The 17,530-nt window shown below is 48.3% G+C and overlaps 1 protein-coding gene across 1 annotated transcript; it reads right to left on the bottom strand.

Moving 5' to 3' along the window:
- Positions 1-766: 766 nt before the first annotated feature.
- Positions 767-17,310, bottom strand: Rnaset2 (ribonuclease T2). Its single transcript, XM_051206145.1, has 9 exons — positions 17,116-17,310; positions 15,238-15,298; positions 12,738-12,790; positions 11,765-11,822; positions 9,414-9,484; positions 7,671-7,784; positions 4,767-4,812; positions 2,465-2,539; positions 767-1,050 (listed from the first exon to the last, which is right to left on the bottom strand). The coding sequence occupies exons 1-9, from the start codon at positions 17,214-17,216 to the stop codon at positions 850-852; spliced, it is 780 nt and encodes a 259-aa protein (XP_051062102.1). The 5' UTR covers positions 17,217-17,310; the 3' UTR covers positions 767-849.
- Positions 17,311-17,530: the final 220 nt, after the last annotated feature.

Genomic DNA, 17,530 nt, shown 5'->3' with positions numbered 1-17,530 from the left:
CCCTACTCACTATCAAAAGAACACACCTTCACCAATTTCTTCAAAGTGTGTGTGTGGGGGGGGGGCGCTGGAAAACATCTGCCCATAAATTCCTGGCCTTCTCACCAAGAAGGACATAACTCTGCCAGACAGGCAGATGACCCTGGGTAACAACTATTGAACAGAGCAACATTAGTCTATTTCAAAATAACTGTGAACAGTATCCTTGCTGTGTAAATCTACTGTCCCACCAAAATGGCAAAACTTGGAAGTGTCTGTCTCTATAAAACACGTTTAATTGCTCAAAATGAACTCGGGGCAGGGACCTAAAGGAGATTTACTGATGGCATAGCCCAACATCTGTATAAACTGCCAAGGATTTCTGCTCACGGCCATTCACTGGGACATGGTGATCTTGGTTTGATCCCCAGAACATATGCTGAAGAAAATGGTCCCCAAAATTTGTCTTCTGACCTCTATATAGATTCCACAGTATGTACACACTGACCCCCAACACACACACAATAAACTTCTTTAAATTTAAAAAAAAAAAAAGAATGGGATGATTTAAACTTGACCCCCCCCCAAAAAAAATTGCTGTGCCAAGACTTCCAAGTCCATATTACCAGTGTGCATCTAGCTACTTTTGGACAGGAAATAAGCTCTGACACCAGCTGTTTGCTGTCGGCTGGCAGACAGAACATGGGAGCTCCTACTAATTAAGACTGGACAAAAACCAACTCATTACCACACAAGGAAAAAAAAAAAGCCAAACACATTGTAAGAGACCTTTGAGTGGATTTTTAGAAAGCAGTAACTTGTGACTTTTTCTTACTTTGTGGAACATAAAATACTTCCAAAATGTGAGCATCAGCGTTGGGTCTTTGCAGGTGGAGGATAGAAGATTGGACCATCTTCACAGACCATCATCTCACGTTTCGAAGCCCCCGTGGCCAGCTGGGCTTCCTGCTTGGAGGACAGCTGCTCACCTGGCTCTGTGCAGTTTCGCAGATGGAAGTCCTCCTTGGTGAAGCACAACTCTATCTGACCAAGTGTCTGTACCTCCTCCCCCTGAAAAGAGGAAAACGCGGACATTCCAGAACTCAAAAGAGCCATGGATCATCATGCAGCCGGGGATCACAATACTTCAGCACTTAAACAACAAAAGCCCAAAAGCCCCAGCACCAGGACACAGACTCCAGACTCTGAGCAAAGCTTCTCTGAACAAAGGCAGGCTGATGCTCGTGTGTGTGTGTGTGTGTGTGTGTGTGTGTGTGTGTGTGTGTGTGTGTGTGTGGTGGGGGGAGGGGCACACCTGGGTAGAGGCTTGTTCCTCACATCACCTAGGGCTCACCTCTCCTTGCCTGGAAGCCTAGACAGAGGTAGTGTTTTCAGCTTGGAAGACAAACAAAACAAAACAAAAAGTGCCCATAGCACACATGGGGATCCTGGCAAAGTAAACGTCAAGATAATAGATCCTGGCAGCCAAACGAATCTCAATTTTGTTTGTAAGCTGGAGGGAAAAAAAAACTGCAATTTTATCTAGAAATTAGACAGTAAACTACAATTAAAGTGATTGAGAGTGGCCAATGTAAGAGCTTAGAAACTACCAGGTGTGGCAGCTCCCAGAGAGACGGGTGGATCTCTGTAAGGTGGAGGCCAGACTGGTCCTATAGAGCCAGTGCCAGGACAGCCAGTTATATAACAGAGAGACCACCGTCTCAAAAACAAAATCAAACAAATAAATAAACGGAAAAAGCAAAAAAAAAGAAATCTTAGAAACTTACAAATGTTTAACTTAGAACTATATCTCCCTCTCCTCCCTCTCCCTTCCCCTCCTAACAAAATATTCTTGCTAGAATGAAATGGTGTAAAATCAAAGCCTACAGTGTTTCCCGGAACTAGTCTTTGACCAAACAGCTGCCATCTTGGTGGTTTCAGCTGTGCGACTTGCAAAAGATCATCCCATCTAGACTCCTTCATGTGACCCTCACCTGCATATCCAGCTGCTTCCTATCTCCCTTTGTAGGCAACTCAACTGCTTGTGGTCTCCGCGGGGCTTGAATATATAGGCTGGAGAAGACTAGAAGTGGCCATGTGGCTCTGGAAAAGCCCTCACCGACGCTGGGGTAAAGACATTCTGGTGTGGGCGTTTTAGGAGAGTGGCACCCACCCATGCCCCGGTAGGTAATCCCACACCTACGTTCTGTAACTAAGTTCAGTGAACTTTGGTGGAATCCTGCCTCGGCGTGGTTTTGAGGTTTTGAGTCCTTAAGAGGGGGCAAGCACATGGTTCTTTGTGTGTCCCCCACCCCAAGGAAGGAACTTTAGAAGCTTTCCCATGCACTTGCCTATATACATATATACACGGGAAATATGCCAAAATGCAACTCTGCCCAGGAAACTCCACAGTGGAGACAAAACTATCAGGAAATAAAACCATCTCTCCATAGAGACAGACAGGGTGACAGAATGCGAGTCTGACCTGTTCCGGCAGAAGGCACTGGATTTTAGGCACCACGCCGTAGATTCTGGTGAGTGCATCTCTGAAATCTGCAAGCTGATGTTAAGTGAAAGTGTTAGCAATGAATTTCAGCAGGAGGATTCTCACACACTCCCTGGTTTTGTCTTTTAAAGGGTAACCCCCCCACACACACACACAAGACCTGGAGTAAAGCTTGAGGGTACCCTGGATCCATCACTGAAGGGCAGATCACAGCCATCTTACCAACCTGGGCTCTACCCAAGAGGCCCAATCATCCCCAAGATTTTCTTTCCTCTCTGCTCCCCCTACCTCTCCACTGGACAGCTTGATTCTTCCCTGTCTCCAGCCCAGCGCAGCTCAGCTTCTTCCTCTACACTAACTACCCTGCCTAAAACCACCTATGCCAAGTGACTGTCGGAACCCTCAAAGCTTTTCCGAAGGCCTTCCCACTCCTGAAGCCCTCCCCACTGCAGGCCCCTTCTCTGCAGGGGGCGCAGCCGCCATCACAGGGCACCCACCTCCTATCAGTGAACTACGAAATTAGACCATGTGTGCTCCATCACAGGATGAGCACCCTCCTTGCCGATCACACTCCACTCTGGAGCACCCTCCTCCTCTCCTCTCCTACAAGAGACGCTTCTCTACCCACCATCTACCCGCCCTCTCTGCCGTGGACTTTGGCAGAGGCACTTCTATCCACCTGTGCAGCCTCTTGCGACCCTCAAATTCACATGGTCTGGTTGTATCGATCGCCTTCCCCTTTACTGAGTACCACAGAGAGGCCAGGGCCTGCCCTACACAAGACAAGTCCAGAGGCTGCCACAAGGCTCAGCCTTAATCATTCCTCCCTTTGCCCTTGGTCTCTAGCACCAGGGGATCAGAACGCTGTTTGAGACACAGCTTCATCAGGAACTTCCCGGCGCTGCCTGTGTCTCACAGCATGACCTGGCTCTTGCCAGTGCCCAGTCCCTATGCCACACACACTCTTACTCCGGGGTCTCCAAAGAGACCTGCCTTCCCGCTATGGCTGTGCTCGCTACCACACAAACTGTGAACCCTGCACTCCACCTGCCAGTGGAGTCTTCCGCCAGGTGCCCCCTCACCACCACCACCACCACCACCACCAAGGGGTCCAGCAGCACCAATGTGCCTTAGAGCAAACGAGCACACACAGGCTCGGATGCTGGGTGCAGAGCTGAAACCCTGCTGCTAAGTCAAACGCTTCGGATCCCTTTTCCAAGTCCAGGTCTGTTATCCCTGCAACCTTACCGAGTGCATGAGGCTGTTCTTGCCATTCCTGTCACCATGGATACCATCTCTGAACATCAAGCCAGGTGAAGCTGTAGACACCACCACCCCATCCAGCTTAAGCACGAGTCCAGGTGAGCTAGGGGAAACCCTACAAAGCCTCGCCCTGTGGCTGCCCACAGGGTTCTAACTTAAGTGGCGGCTAAAGCGTTGACCTCAAGCCCAGCCAGCCTCCAACTCCCTACTGTCCAGTGGAGATGCACATCAACGGGAAAAGGAACGCACAGTCCTACAGACAAAGCTGTAGGGTTATGTCACACACTGTCACACACGGCAGAGTCACTGCAGTGTCCATCCCTGGCCCACAATGGCTCTCCTCTTGCACTGTTTGTAAAGCCACACCTTATAATAAGCACAAAAACAAACAAACAAACAAAAAAAAAAAACCACCTCAGAGAATCGCCCTAAAGCGACCATGTGCAAACTCTCCCGTAAGCCCGGGCATATTTTTAAGCTTCTGAGTGAGATATCCCTATGCAAAATAAAATAAAAAAAGACAACCCACAGTTGACGCATACGTCCATCTTAGTCAACAAGATGCACCATTATTTTCTGTGTCATGTCGTGTACTCGAAAGACAAAATGCGGATTTATTTCCCCTCAAACACCATGACAGCTCTGTAGACTAGGCTGGCTTCGAATCACAGAGATCCGCCAGCCTCTGCCTTCCAGAGTGCTGGGACTAAAGGCGTGTTCCGCCACCGCCCAGCTGTATAAACGCCTTTTCTAACTCATCCACAGTCCACCCCATGCTGAACCTGCAGGACCTCTGCTGGGCAGAACCGTGGCTCTATGCCTCCAAGTCAGTGGCCTAAGCAACCTTCGGTGCATGCTCAGATGCAAACACATACAACTCAAGGAGAACCATTTCAAGCAGTCGGCGCTAGGTTATTTTAAAACCCAAGCTCAGCTCACAAGGTGAATGGATCCTGCCAAATGTCCCCACCAATGACAAACACTAGGCACAAGACAGAAGGAGAAAGGTAAGGCTTACCTGGTAGTAATTGATAGATGGCTTGATCCCAAACTTTAGCAGTACACTAAAATAAAATTTGAAAATCGGCTGCATTATGACAGTACATAGCACTTTGCTCTTCTCACCGGATCCCAGAGTGAAAATTAGGACACTTTTTAAAGAAGCGTGTCCTCCCCACTTCCATTAACAAGAACAGCAGAGACGCAGTCCCCCAGTCTATGCGGGCACTTCTAGGATCTGAAGCGGCAGAGCAGGTACCAGTCCACACCACCCCATCCAAAGCAACATACCCTGTGCGACCTGCAAGATAGCTTAGCAGGGCTCACCCTGAAGGTCTGTGCTGGGCAGACCTTCAAGGAATTAAAAGACACATAGCCTAGAATCCTATCATAGTTTCTCGAAACACGCTTAAATCCCTAGACCACTCACTCTGAAGGAATTCTCTGGATAGATCAGGCTTGTGATCCAAAGGGGTAGGTTTGAGGCTGCATGTCCTTCTAATTGCCATCAGTCTGTGGCAGCAAGGGACAAGGTCCCTGGAACCCCAGAAATGCACCCCCCACACACACAAAGCCACCTAAGTGTGACACTGCCTGCCCTGGCTTGTCAGTCTATGAACAACACAGGGTTCCAAGAAAGTATAAAATATTCCAACTTCAAAGCAACATTTACTATAAGTTAAAAAAACTTTAGTGCTCTGAATAACATGTTATGTTAACGTGTTAATGTAATTTTTGACCAGAGGGTTTTTTTTTTAAACTGTTGTTTTTTAATAGCATTACCAGAAAATGTTGCTGAGCATCTGTGGGTTAAAAGCACTGTAGGAGTCTCTAAGGAGGAGCTAGGGGGGTTCAGAGGATACAGACAGGAGCTACCAGTCACTCTGGCCACTCTCAGATCATAGCAAGAGTTATTCTTCTCCTGTTTGTTACGTGAATTAGCCTCAACTCACACCACAGTGTGTGGCTACCAGGCTGGTACCTTCTCACCAGAAGATGCTCCCAGCCTTCCTGCCGCCTTCCTGTGCTCCAGAAGCACATGACTCGCCTTCTTGAGGGGTTCCTCACAGTGGCTTCCAAGAGCCTCGTAGATTTCCAAAAATCCTTCACTTTGGAGGTCAAGGATTACTGCATGAGACACTGTCTTCTCAGAAAACCCCACAGGTTAAATAAACTATATACAGAACTCACGATGCCGAGGGCCTGTTACAGTCCCTGGTACGTACCTCCCAGTATGTACTTAATAATGCAGATATTTGGACATTTTATTTTGTTTTGAGACAGGGTCTCACTGTGGAGCCCTGGCTCTCCTGGAATTTGCTGTGCAGAGCAAGCTGGACTCAACCTTACAGAGATCCACCTGCCTCTGTCTCCAAAGTGCTGGGGTGAAAGGCGTGTGCCACCATACCCAGCCTAATAAGGCAAAATTTTAAAAGAAAAAAAGCAACTTCAAAATCTGAGCACTACCCAACCATTCTTTTTATATCACAGGGATAAGATCTAAAGAGGTCTTACAACCAAATCGGACGATTTATGTCAGAAAGGATCACAAGGCCTTCGGTCCTATGCTTCAAGGCCTTCTCAGGCTTTTTATTTTATTTTATTTTTGGTTATCTCATCTCTCCAAAGGCACCCGCCTTTCCTGTTCTACTGCCAGATTAATTGATCAAACCCCAGCTGCTTTTGAGACCCTGAAAACTATGTGTGAGAAGATGACACATCATCTTTCTGTGCTAAAGATGCAAAGCCTGTGTGCAGAGGACCAATCGGGGCTTACTCATCTCTTCAGCAGATCGAATTCATGAACCTCAAATATGGTTGATGAGCAAAGGATCTTGGGATTATTCTCGTCTGAAGAACTGCTCTGAGTAGAACAAGCTGTGCAAATGGCAAGCAGTGTGCAGACGCTGAAAAACTCCCTCGTTATCAGCAGACATTTATTCCTCACATGTCTAGAGGCTGGGGACTCTTGAGATCAAAGTTCTGTGCCTGGTGGTCTCACAGTCTGTATATCTGTGTCCTTACATGGGGGCGGGGTTAACAAGCTCCCTGACCCTCCAGAGGTTGCTGTAGGGGAACTAATTCCACTCATGACAGCTCCATACTCATGGACCACCTGCCTAGGGACGAAGATTTCAGTCTACAAATTCTGAAAGCTATCTACACTCAGCCCACTGCAGGCTGAGCCCCTACTCTGAGCCCTCTCCTTAATCTCGCAGAGTTCGTTGGTTTATAGTGTTCACTCACAATAAGCAACACTTAAGAGCCTGCAAGATGGCTCAGCCGAACTACCCGGGTTCAATCCCCAGGACCCACCCGTGCAATTTGTGGAAGAGAACCATCTCCAAAGTTGTCCTCTGACCTCCCCCTATGCATGTGTGCATGAGCGTGCGCACGCACGCGCACACACACACACACACACACACTAATAAACAATAAACAAGAAACACTTAATACACTTGGCACAATACAACATGTTGTTCTTACATATTTACTACCATCCAGAACTGAGGTCAGGGCAGGCAGTAAAAATCTACATGGATTTGGCTTATTTCTAGGGCTTAAAGGACCCTTGGCCACCACCTCACACTGGTTCAAGGAGCACTACAACCAGATACGAAGATCGACTGACGCCCGGTGCCTCTAGGGAAATGATCTTAAGGCAGCAACTTTTCCAGAGACGTGCCCGCCAGTCAGGCTTCACTTCCCAGGGGCCGATGATCATTAATAACACCATGAGGCAGGCTAGGTCTGTGCACTCTGTGGTCGTAAACTAAAATCATCAAAGACTTTTCAGGGGCTCAATTACTTCCCGGGAGTGAGCCCAGCACACCACTTTTGGGGACCGTGACACACAGGTCGTTAGCAGGAGTGGCTGACCTCAAGTCAATGACAGAAAGCCTACGGTGAGATGTGTACACACCTGTTGAGGTCAAGCTGCTTGTACAGATCCAGGCTCTTCCCAAAGTATTTCTTCTCGGAATTGAGGGCATCCACCTGGGCAGCACACGTGCCATGTTTATCCCACTCATGTTTCCTGTGAGATTCACGGTAAGAATGCTCAGACAGGTCCTCTAGACCAGAGCTGTCACATGCACTGAGCCGTGCCACTGCATTCACAAAGCAAGGTCAGATACCCTGTGCTAAAGAGCAAGGCCCCAGCAACACGCAATGATCGCCAGAGAGCATTGCTCACTCTGCGCATGTTTTCCATGCCAGGGCATCTCTAAACCACAACACACTCCAGGCGGCGGTGGTGCACGCCTTTAATCCCAGCACTTGGGAGGCAGAGGCAGGTGGATCTCTTGTGAGTTCGAGGCCAGCCTGGTCTACGGAGTGAGTTGTAGGGCAGCTAGGATTGTTACACAGAGAAACCCCTGTCTCAGAAAAGAAAGACAAAAAGAACAAACAAAAACCCAACAGACTCAAATAATGACAATTTAACTGAGGAGGAAAATGTCACTGTTGTGACATCTGGCCCATTACACAGCAATGTGTGGTCCTCTGTAGAGCCAATGCATAACTTCGGAGAGTGGCACAATCCATTCATGACTCCATGGAAGGCCCAAAGAGGGGGCGGGGTGGTTTGTCACCATGATCCCGTTCCCCGTCAGCCTCCAAATTAACACCACTCACAGAGGTATTCTCCAATTCATTATAGCCATTAAGTTGAAGCACTTTCTAGAATACAGGCTATCAAAGACAAGTTCAAGGCTTGCCTACACTGCAAAATGAGTTCAAGGCTACCCTGAGCAACTTAGTGAGCAGCTTCCTCAGAATTAACAATACTGGGAGTCTAGCTCAGAGAGCTCAGAGTGGAGGGGACAGCCTAGATTCCATATAGTAAGCTATTCATTACCCAGGCTCTCACTGAATGTTCTGATCGTCTAAGGGTGATCACAACCATGGATCCTAAAATAGCACGCCCTCCAGAAAAAAAGTCATCCTCCACGCTATGATCCAGGAAGGGGCATTGTTTATATTCAGCTGCTTTAAATCACTTTACCAAACTTAAGCTTTTTATTCCCCTAAAAATTCTACACACAAATATTTCTAGGTTAAATTGAGGTGTCTGGAAGCTGTAATATGAATTACAAATTTTCACATTGAAAGACGATGTAGGAAAAAAAATCACCTTTACTTGAATCAATTTTATTTACTTTTAAAAGCACAGTGCTTTTCAAACAACTGGATTAATTCCAGGCTGACCTCCTGCTGACCTGGAAGGAGTCTGTCCCTGTAGACTGTCCCTGTGATACTCTCAAGTCTCTGGCCAGATCACCATGAGATCACTATCTTTAAGGCATGCTCTGTGTGTGTGTACGTCTGATTTGGATTTTTTTTTTTTTTTTTTTAAATATGCCAGCATTTGGCTTGCTAAATTTTAGGAGATATGGCTTTTTAAATGAAGCAATGGGTGAAATAACAACAGACTAGAAAAACAAGCTCGTAACATAAAAACCACCTGACCCATCCATCTTAACCCACTGGATAGAGGCCTTCAAAGCTACACACCAGAACCATTTCTTGACAAAAGGCAGCGCTCGGCCTCTAGAGACAGTCTTTCACCTGTTCTCCCTCCCACAAGCTGCCATCCAGAGCACCCTGAGAAATTCTTCACCCCCTACATTAAAAATGCATATGGCCATCGGAGACTCACACTCACCAGAACTGGCTGCGATTGGAAGATGGGTGAATTACATCGGGCCAGTAGATCTTCATGTCTCGCAAAAGGTCCTGTGTGTAATTTAAACACAAAGTTTACCCAGGACCTAACAAACTCAAATTTAACAAGCTAATATACTAAGCAAAGGGCATTCAAGCGCTGACAATTTAACTAAGCAAAATGATTGTTATGTTTCTTATGCGTGAAGTGTGTGGTGGCACACGCCTTTAATCCCAGCACTTAGGAGGCAGGGGTAAGCAGGCCTCTGAGTTCCAGACCAGCCTGGTCTACAGAGGGAATTCCAGGACAGCTGGAGCTATACAGAGAGAGAGAGAGAGAGAGAAAACCATAGACAGACAGAGGCAGAGAGAGAGAGAGAGAGAGAGAGAGAGAGAGAGAGAGAGAGAGAGAGAATATAAAGGGAATGATAAACTGATGAAAAAATGAGCCTCTAAAACTACAAAAACACATGAGGAACTTTAAATGTACTTTGATGTGTGATAGCAGCAGACTGGAAAAAGCCATGTACTGTACAACTCCAACCACAAGACATTCTGGAAAAGGGCAAATCCTGAGTCACGGTGAGATCCCTCAGCCCCAGTGAGACCTCTGACAATAGTCTAGGGAGATGATGTAACTTACAGCCAAACGAGGGCACTTTCCTGTTGGAGACACACTCCATCAGACATTAATGCTACACAAGCAAACCAGGATTCTCTGAAGGAGAAACAATAGAGCCTGGCCACTACAGACCCACTGGCCCAATGCTGGCAGAAGTCAGCTCAACCCTGCAGTTCTCAATCTCCCCCGGTGAGACGGCTAGCAGTGAAACCACTTAACCCTCCCCTCTCCTGGCCTCCTTTGCCCTGGTTGCTTTACAATCACCTTGTACAGTGGGCTCTGTGCAGCAACAGCATCATATCCAATGAGGTTCCTCCCAGGTTCAACTGTTGCTAACTGAAAACTTTGCCTCGTACCTCAGCGTGATGGCTTGCAAAATAGTGGGCACTGGCAACTTCTTATACTCTCTACAGAAACTGAGTGATTTTGGTTTTAAGGAAAATGAACTTCGTAAAAAAAAAAAATGTAATTTATTTTTATCTTCTGTTCACTGGTGTGTTGCCTGCATGTGTTGTCTCGTGGAGGATGTCAGGAAGTCCTAGGAAATGGGTGCTGGAATTGAACCCAGGTCCTCTGGAGGAGCAGCCAGTGCTCTTAATCACTGAGCCATCTCTCCAGACCCCAATGTGGTTTTAATAAATTACAGTCAGCTATGACTGGGTAGTCAGCTACAGTCAGCCTCGCTATCTACGTTTACCTCAGCATCTGTTTCCTGGAGGACCTGGCCTGACACAGACAGACTTGGCACCTGGATTCTTGAGAAACCAGAGAAGCCTGGAATTGTCTGCAGTTTTTATGTGCCGCTGGCAAACTTCTATTGCTCTCCCCAAAGTGTAGCAAGGACTGATAACACAGTAACCACCCGGTGATGGGTCACATGATAGCTGTAACGTATGCATAGTTACATAGTGTAAAGTCAGACACTTAATAAAAGACAGTTATTCCTGTCACCCAAAAACATGTTTGGCTCTTTACATTCACCTGGTGGGCCTGCCATGACCAAACACAGTTGTTGTTGGTGTCCCTTAAGGAAAGATGGAACACGTACGAGTAGGTTCAATACGCCACGGGAATCTCACAAGCATTTCTGTTAAAATCTCTCATAAGCTCATGACTTAGAATCCTACCATCTACCTGTAGCAGGGATTTTGACGCCGGAGAGGTCTATCAATTCCTCCTTGCTAAGAGTTCCTACTTCGAAATGCATAGCATCTATGGCCAGAATGACCAGCCTTGGGTACCATGTACCTACTCTCCAAGCCACAGCTGTCTGGAAGTGTGTCATCCTTACCACCCAGACCAAGGGCCCACTTAAACACTCACTGACCCAGAAGCCCCAGGGCTAAGGACTTCCTAGGGCTGGCATATGAGCATAAGAGTCTGGGCAGACAGGACAGACTCTGCTACCACCTGAACTTGCTTCTAGCAGCCACTCAGACCTAAGACAAGGAGGAGAAAGGTGGACTTTGTTTCTTCCTTTTGTGTTGATGAGGCTGCTGTAGAGTGCAGTAATTACTCCATAGACCAAGGGGCTCAGGGCTAGTGTATTCATTTATGAGGCTGCTGTAGAGTGCAGAAATTACTCCATAGACCAAGGGGCTCAGGGCTAGTGTATTCATTCCACACCCTGTGATTTTAAGCATGACTTTGAAGGCAGACTTTTGAAGAACGAGCTCATTTAGCTCAACACTCTACTTGCAATAGGGGTGTAACAAAAAGACGACGGATACCTTAATCTCGTATAAGTGGAACTGCCAGGACGGGTTGCAGTCTTCTGCTCTATCAGGCCTTGAGATCCAAATGGAAAGAGAAGAGGAATTATTAGTCTTAGTGAGGGAGCCTTGTACCTGGCATTACGACACTAGAAAGTGCTCTCCTTAAAGTCTGAACTAATCAGGGACCCCCTACTCCAAGCCAGAACGGTCCTGAGTAAGCCCTTTGTTCTGAAAAAGGGACAAACGGATTCAGTCAGGCCCAGCTTCAGACAGACAGACAGACAAGCTGGACTGTCAGGATGGGAAACAGACCGGGACTGAGTCCACTCTACAGATGGCAAATGAATATGCACACTTCAACACCACAAGTGCACGCATAGAGAAAGGGCTAAAGAGAAAGGCAGCAGCCAACCACGGTGGGGGCTGGCTGACTGTAAAATGTGTAAAACCGATTATTTGTCTGTTTATCTACTGGCCTAACACTTTGAGTTTTAAATATTTATTTATGATGGTCCCTAAGAACAAAGTAAGAGAGGAAACAGGACGTCTGCTTCTCTTTGATAATAGGTAAATCACCTATTATAAAATTTACAATTACAAATTAGGAGGCTGGAGGGATGGCTCAGTGGTTAAGAGGTTAAGAGCACCGCCGGCTGCTCTTCCAGAAAAACCCTGTGTTCAATTCCAGCACCCACATGGTGGCTCACAGCCACCTGTAACTACAGCTCCAGGGATAACGCCCACTTCTGGCATCCTTAAGCACACACACACACACACACACACACACACACACACACAGGTAAAACATCCATACACACATAAGAGTGTGTGTGTGTGTGTGTGTGTGTGTGTGTGTGTGTGTGCATACACATGAGTCTGGTCAGCTAAATAAACACCTAACAAGGGTGACATGTCTAATTATGGTGACTAGACTCAAGCTAGCTTTTCCCCAACTGCTTCTATGGCTTCTACTGAATTGGATGCTTGCCATAGTCCATGTATCGTCCAATAATCCAGAGTGTCTCGGCAGCTGTTAACTTCCTAGAGGAAAGAAAAGGAAAAAAAAAAAAAAACACACAGGTAAGGTAGGTAATTGGTTGTTTAAGTATTTATCAACTCTGTTTTCTTTTAATGTACATCAACTAGACATACGCACATTACTAATAGGAGGTAAATCCGGTGTTAGCATTGTGCAAGTATAGTTTAGCATCATACTCATGAGGAAATACCGGGCTGGGCAGCGTAGGTCAGTCCTCAAACAACTGAGCTGAAACTAGTTTTGCCCTTTTCATGCATTCACAGATATGGATGCGCACATTTACCTATGAACAATCCACTCACCAGAAGCAAACGTGTAAGAAAACCCCAATACTCTATGACTCTGAAGCCTGCTCTGGTACCAGACCCAAAGGCATCAGTAAAGCAAGAAGTACTGAACACTTGACACCAACAAGTGTAATGGAGTGAGTGTATCCCTGACTTCAACCATAAAGATAAAATCAGAGACGAAAAGATAAAAAAGACCTTCTTAGAGCCCTCTAAGGTGAAATTTTTCCATAATAAATGATAATAGAAATAAACATACTTGGGTTATCAGACCAGATGAAATGGAACAGAAGTCAGGATACACACACACACACACACACACACACACACACACACCAGTAACCAGGCAGATGTGACGCTTGGACCCACTTACTCCAGACAAACATGCACCTCTTGTCCAGTCACCTTCCCACTACGAAGCCTCTTGCTGTGGGGGGGTCAGTCTAATGAGTCCCGCTCGGGTGACTGAGTCGCTGGGGAGAGCCGCCTGCTACAGGATGACTGAATGACTAGAGCAACTGGCCGTATGCTATACCTCAGCCAACACCCCAACTCCTCTGTGAAGGAGAGCTCATGTCTCCTGTGGGTACTCTGTGACTGAGAGAAGCCCTTGACGAGCTCCAGTCAGGCTTCTATGAAGGTAACCCAGATAAGAGGAGACTTTCTTCCTCAATCAGAAAACACTGAGGTCTCTCTGGCAGATATGCCCCGGTGTAATTCATACATGTGTCTATCTCACTGGGGTGGGGTTGGGGGTGGGGGGAGGGACACACAAGACAGCAGAAGGGCACACTGAGGTAGGAGCTGTCCCATCCCTGTGGGCCATCAGTGACACTTTTACAGTGACTGATTTCCTCCGAGTTGAATCCCTCAAGTTTTAAGGCAGGAGGGCATGTCCACGCATACTCGTGGCACAGGCACACCTCCTCAAACAGGCCAGACTAGCCTTGTTCCTCCTTGAGGGCAAACTCTAGTGCTGGCCTGAAGCAGAGCTCTTTTCACATGGGCCCTGCAATGGGAGTCATCCCTGCTCTGAGAAGAGCCAATGGGGTCCTAGCTACCCCCACACCAGAGCCAGGGAACCACAGTGGTTTGGTGTAGCAAGAGCGCTACGGCAAGCTTCCAGGCCAAGAGTATGACTTGGCAACGATAACAGAAATGTCTCTTCATTTGTCAACAGGAAATTAAGACAGGGGAAGTGAAAAATAAAATTCCCACTACTCCAAGCTCAAGGAGAGACACAAAGCAGGAACTCTCTCAACCTGGGGAGAGATGATCAAACTGCATCAAAGCCGCTGGATACATAGTATCTGCTGCATAATTAAACTCAAATAGGTTTTCAGAAAAACTATCAACAAGACTAGTGCCCAATCGGATACACACAGAGATACTGTATTTGTGTGTGTGTGGGGGGGGGGCTGAATGAATTGACTCCCACAGGTACATGTATCTGAACGCTCAGTTCCAAAATTGGTGGCACTCTCTGGGAGGTGTGGCTTCATTGAAGGAGGTTTACGGAGCTTTGAAGTTTCCAAAGCCGCAGCCATTATCGGTACCTCTCTCTCTGCCTCCTGTCTGCATCTCAAGATGTGAGCTCTCAGCTACCGCTCCTGCACAGGCCTGCTGGCCACCTGGCCATCATGCTCCCCTCCCTGATAGTGATGGACTCTAACCCTGTGAAACAGCAACCACACACACACACACACACACACAAAACAAAACACCTCTTGCTTCTACAAGTTGCCTTGGCCATGGCGTCTTGTCATGGCAAACAAAAAATAAAATGAGTAAGACACCACACGATGAAGGCAGTCGTTGGAGTGGTGCGTGTATAGGTCTAGGACACTAAGGGCTGTCACCTCTAGTAGGAGCTGGGCAAGAGAGCGGAACAAATAGTCCCAAGAATCAGTCGCACTAATTGATGCCTTCATTTCATGCTTCCAGTTCCAGTCCTGAGAGAGAGCGTACTCCCAAAGTTCCAAGGCGTTCCAGTCACCCTCAGAATCCGACACATGCAGATCACCTGTCAGGAGGTCCAGTTACACTACAGCCACTACACAGACTTAATGCACCTGGCATACAAGGTGGGCACGTGTGTGTACACCCAAAGCAACCCATACAGGTTTTACCGGATCAAGAGAGCCGGTCAGAGCAGAGCTCACCTTGCACACTGTGGGGGGCCAGTGCTGGGTCATAATTAGTTTCTTCCACTCGTGGCCGCCACTGTGAAGAGACAAATGTATTTTTCAGGAATGTTTTAAAGTGACAAACGTCCACCCATCCAATCGACCACTCTTTGGACATGGAATCTATAGGACTAGACATAGTTCTAGGGACAAACTCCCCTACCTCCTGAAGCACACGCCACAGAGCAAGGCAGAAAACAAACGAATAGCATGGCACGTATTTGTGTGTGAGGGAGAACGCAGACACAGCCAGAAGAGGGTGGGCTGTAGCCAGGAAGGTCTGCTGGTGAAAAGGAACTGAGCCATAAGTTGCCTTCCCAGGATGTTCGGGCGGTTCATGAGCACTGACTCACAATCCCTCAGCTATCTTTGTGAACCCCAGGCCCTGAAAACTTACCCTTTTCCCTCTAATTCAAGCGGCGAAACAAACCACGGCCCGAGAAAACACTACCAATACCCTATTCGGAGTTTAGCTTCACCTAACCCTGATCACAGGCTGCCACTTCAGAGACCATCGTGGATACGAATGTCACCTAGAGCCTGGTCCGTGCGTGATCCCTGGTCACGTGCATTGGACACAGTGTAACCTGGGTAAGGAGCCTTGTTACAGGTTAGCTAGGGTATGGAAATGGCATGGGCTCTATGCCTTGTCACATGTTACCTAGACTACAGTATGCACACCAAGGGGCTTATATCACAAGCCTATGAGCTGAGGCTCCCCCATCCAGAGACCTCACACAGGGACTCTGGAGCTGTCGTGCGGTTGTCCCCAACGGTCCCTATGTTAGAGGCAGAGTTTAAGCAACAGTGGTTAGATATGGGACCAGCTGGGATTCATTATGTCCCTGGTGGCATGCCCTTAGGAGGATTATGGTAGTTCTCCTGGGAATCGAGACATCTGGTTAGGCTTTTATGGCCTAACCAGATGAAGAAAGCCTTCTCCACAGAAGAGATAGGACACACAAAGTTAAAGCTCTGGCCATCCCGTAGCAGAAACTTTCTCTGCAATTTTTACATGAGCCAGGGAGGTAAGACAGCAGCGGCCTTGGAACAAACCTCAACCAAACTATCTCTATTCAGACAAAAAGATAAAACACCTCAGGCCTCACCTACTCCAATACTCCAGGTCAAAGACACAGGGAAGCTAAAGGGAGACCCACCTAACACAACGGATTCGCCTGGCCTTGGGGCTTGAATTCCCTGGTGCCTAATCATTCTTTCAGCTGCATACATTACGCTGGTTATAGGAGAATTGCACACTGCAACCTAGGGTGCCCTCAGCTGACATTCATTGCTCCAGGTGATATATACCTTAGCTGCTCACAGGTACCAACCGTGTCGCGAAGGGCAGGTCTGCGAGTAGGTGGGGCTCCAAGGTCACACTCCTAGACAGGGACTAACTTTTGTGCACACATACACACCCCGCACACCACGTCCCGCCCTGGGATGGGCCCTGCCTTAAAAACAGATAGGAAAGCAAACAAATGCAACCGCTTTTCAGTTACTCTCTGGGAACACGGTACTTCTAGCGAGCAACTAAGCCCCCCCTCTTCCGCTCCAGCGGTGTAAACACGGAAAGCTTTTGCTAAAGTTACATACAACGCAGAGGAGCGGGGAAAGTCAGAATGTGTTGCCGGGATTAACCTGGCAGAATTGAAGCAGAGACGATCAGAGCTAGCCGGTGCGTCCCAGAGAGACCGAAGGGGCGCGTGCGAGCGCGCGGAGGTTTGGGGAGGGAGGGGGGGGTAGTTGGTGAGGACGAAAGACTTGAAAAAGAAGAAGAAGGGCATCATCCTCCGGCTCGAACCCAGCCTCCAACGCTGCGGGCATGCTCGCCACCCCGCCGGCGCTCACCTCCACAGCGGGACCGCCCCGCACAGGCACCACAGCGCCAGGCCCCAAGCCAGCACGGAGACCCAGCCCGGGAGCGCTCCGCGAGCCACCGCCGGCGCCATCGCGCTGCCCAGGGCTCCACGGCCTCCCAGCAGCCTTCGCGCGCCAGCACCGGCACAGCTGCTGGACCGACAGACGGACGGACCGACCGCTACCGCCGCTGCAAGGAGGAAGAAGCCTTCTGCCAGTCGGAGCCACGCCCCGGGTCCCCGGGCGGACACGCCCCCCACAGCCCCGCCCAGAAAAGTCCCGGGGCTCCAGTTCCGGACGCCGGACCTGCGGGACGCGCTCGCCCGGGAAGGACCCACGCTGCAGGGGCAGCTGCAGACCACCTGATCCCGACCGACTCGCTCGCCCGCTCGCCCCCAAAGCAAAC

The sequence above is a fragment of the Phodopus roborovskii genome, unplaced genomic scaffold (genome assembly GCF_943737965.1).
Source record: "Phodopus roborovskii unplaced genomic scaffold, PHOROB, whole genome shotgun sequence".
Lineage (NCBI taxonomy): Eukaryota > Metazoa > Chordata > Mammalia > Rodentia > Cricetidae > Phodopus > Phodopus roborovskii.
Note: the sequence above shows the minus strand (reverse complement) of the source record. Positions and strands in the feature narration are given on the sequence as shown.